This window comes from Lipotes vexillifer, unplaced genomic scaffold, assembly GCF_000442215.2.
Source record: "Lipotes vexillifer unplaced genomic scaffold, Lipotes_vexillifer_v1.1 scaffold68, whole genome shotgun sequence".
Taxonomy (NCBI): domain Eukaryota; kingdom Metazoa; phylum Chordata; class Mammalia; order Artiodactyla; family Lipotidae; genus Lipotes; species Lipotes vexillifer.
The window spans coordinates 1434808-1443116 of NW_006791676.1; the positions used below are offsets into that span (position 1 = coordinate 1434808).

General features: G+C 33.3%; 1 protein-coding gene across 1 annotated transcript in view; it reads right to left on the minus strand.

Annotated features, from left to right (window-relative positions):
- The window catches only part of SLC4A10 (solute carrier family 4 member 10), a 223931-nt gene that overhangs the window by 35154 nt on the left and 180468 nt on the right, over positions 1–8309 (minus strand). The window contains exon 15 of the mRNA XM_007464496.1: positions 5451–5556. Within this exon, the coding sequence (XP_007464558.1) occupies positions 5451–5556 (106 nt within the window). The remainder of the gene's footprint in view (positions 1–5450; positions 5557–8309) is intronic.

Here is an 8309-nt window from a genome sequence, read left to right on the forward strand (position 1 = left end):
AGCTATTAAGCAAAAGAGGTGGACACGTTTCTTTCAGAAAACTAACATCTTAAGATCACTTGCAGTTGAGTTGCTAAAGTTGTTCAGTTATGGCTCCTATTTGCATAGGTAGTGAGCAAACTGAACCACTTCTAAAATTCTTGCCTTTTCAAATTAAGTTTAAATCTATAAAACTAACTGATTTATCAATCACCATCTTAATGAATTTTCACATCAACCCTATAAAACAGGTAGTTGTTATTATTTCTATTTCATGTCTGAGGAAACTGAGGTGTAGAGAAGTTAAGTAATTGGCTATGGGCTCACCGCTGCTGGGTGGCAGCAGAGTTGTGATACAAACATGATATTCCTTTGGTGGGAATATTATTAAAGAAGAACAATGATTTTGTAGAATTATCTCGTCCAAAAGCTCCCAAGAAAGGTGAGAAAAGCAACAAAAAACTATGATACATTATTACTGGAGTGAAACTGAAAGTCAAAGATGGGGCTCAAATTTAAATTATAGAACAAGAGAGAAAAAGTTAGTATAGGAGCAATGCAAAGTTCATATTTACTATGACTTCTTCGTGGTCTTCTTTTTTTTCCTGGTATATATTTTATAAGCCTCTGAAGGATCATTTCTAATTGCTGCCTTAGCCATGAGGTGGCAGCAAAGTCAAAAAAATTTCCTTTCTTGGAGGAAAAAAACTGAGCATTTTAAACATTAATATTTTGAAATTAAAGCTTTTTAAAAACGTTTTGCTTTTTACTATTTTAATTTAAAGATTAGATTTAATTTTTTATTTCAAAACAGAGAAAAGAATGGTTTAAGTGATCCAGTGACCTTGTTAGTACTTGAGATATCTGGACCTGAACAGAAACTGAACTGTGCCGTATACTTAAAGATCTTAGAGAAAAATATGGACTGACGGACTGATGACCAACAGAGACTGTCCAATGAACAAAGCTTCAGGCCCTGGAGTCCTTGTATAGCAGAAAACAAATAACTTCAAAAGATTCTAGACTAAATCACAGATAGTTACATGGTTATCCAAAAACAAACTAGTAAAATCTACTTGGGGCAGCTACCCCTAAGGCTAGGATTCTTGAGAAATATTGTTTGTATACCTTATAATTATCTAAAACAATTCCATTCCCTTTTCTAATCTAACTGCAAATGCTACATTCTTTGCTAGCTAAAGTTGAATTCCAATTATCTATGTTAAGTTAATATAGAGCACAATGACTTGGCTAATTGAAAAACCAAAGAAAAATTCCCCAGGCCTTAATTATAGCTTTAATTTTCCTTCTCTCAAAACTCTGTTAAAATAGATAAAGTAGCAAAAATGAATCCTTGAATTTTTTATTCCCATCTCTTGCCCCTTGTCCAGAGATACTAGTATGCAATTACTAAGCAAAGTAATGGTTAAGAAGAATGGATAAATACAAGAGGAGCTAGAAGCTCTGTTGTAAACACATTATCTAAATAATTGTGATCAGTCTTTTGTGCAGATATAAAAGTCCTCCAAGTCTTGGACTTGGCTGGGTCTTGTTCTCAAATATTAGGAACATAGACACCATTTAAAGGATCATTTAACTGTCTTATAATCTATAATACATTGCCAATAGCTTGCCTAGTTACTTTAATTCAAAGCAAATTTGAAAAGCATATTTATTTTTTCTTCCTTTTAGGGGGACAGTATGCTATTTAAAACAGAAAAATTGTGAACTACTAAATTCTACATTTATTTTCTGGTTTATACTAACTGTACCTTTAACACACACACACACGCACGCACACACACGCACACACACACACACATATGCACACACACACATACACACACACACACACACACACACACACACACAAGTACTGAGATTTGGAAGAGAAAACTAAATCCAAATCCTGTTCTCTTATTTTGAGTCTCACATATGGTTTCACTTACAAAAATGAAAAACTGCTTGTTGACAAACTCATTTCTACTAATTATTCTTCAACACGTTCTAAGTTTCAGCAGTGTTATAAGTTGGTAAAAATTAAATTTGATAAAATAAGAAATTAAAGTTGGCATTAGTGTCCTGCCCCTTAAAGCTAAATATGTAATTCTGGCACTAAAACGATTCTTAACCAATTGCTAGTTAATTGCTTGTGAATATTTTAAACCTCGCCTAGGAATTCCTTTATAATGACAGATTTTGAGATACTGCTAAAAATATATATAAACATAGAAACCTAAGTGTTCTAGCTTGCTATAAAACACTTGAATTAGGCATTATTCACAATAGCCAAGATATGGAAATAACCTAGATGTCTGTCAATGGATGAATGGATTAAGAAAATGTAGTATAAATATATAATGGAATATCATTCCCTTAAAAAGGAAGGAAATCCTGCCATCGCAACATGGATGAATCTGGAGGACATTATGCTGACTGATATAAGCCAGACACAGAAAGACAAACACTGTATGATTTAACTTACATGTGGAATCTAAAAAAGTCAAACTCAGAAGCAGAGAGTAGAATGATGGTTACTAATGGCTGGGGAGAGGGGAAACATGGGGAAATATTGGCCGAAGGGTACAAAGTTTCAGTTATTCAGGATGAATAAATTATGAAGATCTAATGTATAACACGGTGACTATGGTTAATAATATTGCATTAAATAATTGAAATTTGCTGAGAGAGTAGATCTTAATTGTTTTCACCAAAAAAAAAAAAAAGTAACTATTTGAGGTGATGGATATGTTAATTAGCTTGATTGCGGTAATCATTCATGTCATATACATATACCGAAACATCATATTGTATACCTTAACTATAGACAATTTTTATTTCTCAGTTATACCTCGATAAAGCTGGAAAACAAAATAAACCAAAACAAGAAATTTACATTAAATAGTAAATATGTGATTTGAGACTATTTTTCAAAACCATCATTGAATATTTATTGAACACTTATTATGCGTACAGCTGTTTGGGAGAATCAAAGAAAGCTAAAGTTCTTTGCCCTTGCTGAGTTAGCAAGGTATAAATTACAATTAATGAGACATGTAACAATTCAATTAAAAATTATCACGTGAATAATATACAAAGTAAATATTACATGATTATTTTTACAAAACTAGTTATAATAGCCATTAGCACAGTGCTTTATTAATACAGTTTTTGGTGATACTAATGGTTATGCTGAGGAAAGAAATCCCAGAATAACAATTAAGACAAAACAATTTTATGGCCCTCATTGACTTAAAAATTGTAAGATTTTTTCATTATGCAACATTCCCTTTGGAGATAAATGTTATTTCTGGTCAAGATTAGCAATTACCTATTGCAAAAACTGCTTTTAACTAATGAAAAATAATATGAAAATTTCTGCCAGAATGTTAACTCCTAGTACAGAACTTCAAGAAAAAAACCACAGTGCTAGATTTGCTTTGATTGCAAAATATTTTTCACTGTACTCTGCTTGACCCTAAAACTTCTAATATTTAAAATTAACTCATGGCTAGCTAGATCAATTGTGCTATGAGTCTCTTTGAAAGTTATGATTCAGGGTTTGCTACTACATGGAATGAATATTATTATTTAATATTAAATTATTCAAGACTATAAAACACAGAGTAAATTATGTTAAATAATTTAGAGATGAGATTATTGGGTTACTGTATTGTAGGGGACACCAAGATGAGGGACAAAAGCAAGGGACTCAAGACATAATATCTTTATAGTTTACAAAAGGGAAATATATATGGAAGATGCACTGCTGAATGGACCAACCACAATCCCATGTCTAAATTCTGAATAACTGTAGCATTCTTTCTTGTTCAGCTCATCATTTCTTTTACTGATCAATTTAAATGGCTCTCTGAAAGGAAAGAGTTTGGTAATGTTATTTTTTCTAAGAAAAAATAGGACAGAATAAAAGTTAACTATAACAGAAGAAAACAACAAAAGTAAGTGAAGGCTTATTTTAGAGCAAATGACTACCATAAGAGGAAAGGTAGTAAAATATAGGTCAAGATAGAATTTTAAACAGAAGGTAAGTAATTTGATTTTGATTCTGGAAGAAAATATTTAATGAGGAAAATTGATAAAATAGGCAATAGGTCAAGTGCTCTTACAAGAATCAAGTTTAGAGTTTTATAATATTTGTACAACAAAAAAGATTTCTATGTGTCACTAACTGGCTCACTTACTAAATGATATGTTTTTCATGAAATGAACTAGAATTTATATAGTTTTATGCCCATGGTTATAATGGGATTTGAGCTTATATGGGTAGATAAAGTGGCAGAAGCTTTGGATTGTAATGTTCGTAACTGGGAAGAATAGAGAAGAAACTAGAATGACTCAGATTTTAATACTTATTAAAACCAGAACACTTTTGATTTTTTCAACTATGAGATTTGATTGACCAGAAGTAAAGGATGCAAATGTAGATGGAAAAGGAGGTGCACAAATATTGCAAGTGATTAAGAAGAATTGAGAAATTCAGCTATGAGGGGGAAAAAAGATACCACAAAAAAAGAGGAAAGCCAAAAATATTTTTAAAGGTATAAGATTTAACTTTGATAGGTGAAAAATATGTTGCCATTCTCTTTCTTGAATGGAGGATAAAGAGAAAATGGAAGAAAATCTTCCTGAGGGAGGTGCCAGAATTTTATTAAGAAAAGTGACTTTTGTTTTCCCAAAAAGTTCAATATTTACACAAAAATATTAACAAACATCCCCTCCCCCTTAACATATTCTGAACAGCTGGAGCAGTATTACAGAGTAAAGTAAAAGCATTCTGGGTTCCTTACACAGAAGGCTGACTTAGTTCTGCCATACGGTTTCATTTAGGTCAACACTACTCTTATTTAATGTGCTTTCAGTTAATCTAGTCACATTATGCCATATATGTGTGCTTTCAGAGTAACTCTGGCCTAATAACTACTGGAAAAACTTAATAATGAAAGAAAACCCCAGTAAACTTATGCATACTTGAAATGAATGAAATCAAAACCATTACTTTTATAATAGTATTTGTTTAAAACACTTAACTTAGTGGCAATAATTCATTCAAAAAGTCAATAAAAGCCCTTATAGTAATAAGATTCAAGGTATGACCTATTTTTCTTCTTTAAATTTTTATTTATTTATTTATTTATTTATGGCTGTGTTGGCTTTGTTGCTGCATGTGGGCTTTCTCTAGCTGTGACGAGCGGGTTGTGGTGTGCGGGCTTTCATTGCAGTGGCTTCTCTTTTTGCAGAGCATGGACTCTATGCGCGCGGGCTCAGTAGTTGTGGCTTGTGAGCTCTAGAGCACAGGCTCAGTAGTTTTGGCACATTGGCTTAGCTGCTCCGTGGCATGTGGGATCTTCCCGGACCAGGGCTCAAACCCATGTCCCCTGCATTGGCAGGCGGATTCTTAACCACTGTGCCACCAGGGAAGTCCATGACTTATATTTCAATGTTTCACTTACCGACACAGTTAGGTTCTCCCAAATTATGTCAGAGGCAGAAATATTGGACTCCCTCCATTCCTTCAATGTATCATTGCTAGGATTATGTGGTTCCACACAGTTACACCTGCAAAGGCAAAACAGTGTCTTTTGTGAAGTATCTTTTTGTCACCATACTTAAAACAAATGTGCGATGGGTCCTTCTTCCCCAGTCACAGCCTTCCTCCATCTGAGAGATAAGTAGGTAGCTCATCCTAAACTCCAAAACACACTATTTTCAGACAGAAGGATAGATATATTGCTAGGACATTAGATCACTTCTAATGTTTCCTGGAATGAGAGGTCATTCCCTCTCTGCCCCCATCAGAGGAAATTTTTTAAAGTGTAGGTTAGAACACAGGGCTTTTGAAGCCTTTTAAACCAAGATGCTTTCTAGACCTTACAACAACCATTTGCCTCTAAATTATAAGGCAAGTGGGAAAAAATTATAAACATCCAAATGTATTATTATAATTTACTTATTTTTATTAATACTGTATATCAATTAAAATTGGAGTTTATAATTCATATTTTAGAGATCATTTAGAATTTCGCAATGTAATTTAAAATTAAAGCTAGGTTGAAGCAAGAACCCTAGGTATCTCAGTATATACTTTCTTTGTGATGAGTGATAGTTCTATTAAAAATCAAACAATCGGTATGCAAAAGATTTTTGAGTAGCTACTACATATAAAGTAACATGATGAACGCTGGGTGGGGTAAGAGCAGAGAGAATAAGAAAAAGATGAGCAAAGTGGTACTGTTATGTAATAAAAAACAGCTTTTGATCTCATGCTCTTTATAACTTTGTAAGTAAATGAGAAGACAAAAGCAAAGATTATCAACAAGTTAATTGTCTTAGATGTTAACCTCAATTTACAAATTGTTTGAAAAATTCATTCATAAGTCTATTATTTGCCCTTCAGAGAGCATTTTCTTATAGAAGCATTTTATAAAAATAGTGGTTGGGCTCCCAGATTAAGCCACATATATACCACATAACTTGTATATTAGTTGGATTGCTGTTTTACTGATATTAATTGAACTGTAGAACCCAACTGCCATTATTTCTGCAGGCAAATATATTACAGTCTCTACTTGATAAATTCCTCTGCCTAAGCAACAGTCTCTCTTCTTCTTTTTTTTTTTTTTTTGCGGTACACGGGCCTCTCACTGTTGTGGCCTCTCCCGTTGCGGAGCACAGGCTCCGGACACGCAGGCTCAGTGGCCATGGCTCACGGGCCTAGCCGCTCCGCGGCATGTGGGATCTTCCCGGACCAGGGCACGAACCCATGTCCCCTGCATCAGCAGGCAGACTCTCAACCACTGCGCCACCAGGGAAGCCCTCTCTTCTGTCTTTTACATCAGGAATTTTAGTCTGTTCTTTTTTTTTTTTTTACCACCACTCATTCATTTTTCAAAGTGTACTGAGTGTCTATTATTACAAGAAACTCTCCTTGACTTGGGCAATACAGACAGGTATGTTCCTGCTCTCACTAAGAGATGTTAGAGTATTCCCCACCTGGGCTCACATGGGGCTGGGTCTCTAAATAAACAGAGGATTCCAATGAGAAAGTTGTTGATGAGGATTTTAAGGGAATGAGACATGGAAGTATTAGCTACTACGAGCAGCTACAGTGACCACCATGGTATCAGAGGGAGGAAACACAGCAAAAGGGAAACAGTCCCCTGAGATGCAGTAATAGTCATTCATTAATGCAATTTATTCAAATCTATAGGTTCTCAAGTCCCAGATTAGTTGTACATAATCCCAGAACACAGGATTATGTGTCAGAAAGGCCTTTGTTCTTTACTGGCTGTGTGACCAGGGGCAAATTATTTAAGCACTCTAAATCTTGGTTTCCTCATAAATAAAATGCAGACTGAAATGCTTACCTTGTAGAGCTATTATGAAGAATAAGTAACATGATATATATTAAGTGTCTGGTATACATTTATGCAGTTTTGAAATTGTAGCTGCCATCATCATCATCGTTCTCATCATTATTTTCTGGTTCATTTTTCAGTCTTTCATAAGATGTAATAAAACTGTTAACTTTCAATTGATGTAATACAAAAAAAACACTAGGCTTTTCTCTAACATGCTGATACTCTTTATTTTGCTTCCAGTGCTTTAAAGAGAATTAAATTCTGGCCAGCATTAAAACAGTTTTGCTACTATCACTAAGAATCTATCAAAAGAAAGAAAATTCCTGTTTAATTTTGACTCTAGGTCATTAGATCACTAGGCAAATACGGTAAAGATAATATATGAAGGGAGAGAGAATAATTTCATTTAAAAATATCTTAAATTATTAAAAAATAACACTAAAACCATTAAATCACTGAATATTTTCTAAAATTAAAAATCAGGTTTGGCTTCTAGCTTAAGAAAGAGGACTGAACACACATGTTTATTTTCTCATTACCTAGAATTCATTAAGCAAAGAAATAATATAAAAAGAAACATGAGGAGAAATATCAACAAAAGAGAGATGTAAACAAATGGAATATGAAAAGCATATGAAAGCAGGATGTTTGTAAAAGCAGAACAGAAGAGTAATACTAACAGTAATAGTACTTTTATATTTAATCCTTAAAATAGGTAGTATTAATCACATGAAAATATCAAGGCACAAGTGATGTGGCCAAGGTTACACAGCTAGAAACGTCAGAGCCAGAATTTAAACCTAGGCAGTCCGCTCCTAATGACTAACTTAAAAAAATAGAAATATTTACATAGAAACATAAATATATATACATATTTATATATACATATAAAATTTATAAATTTATATAGGATATATATATATATATATATATATACATATATATATATAT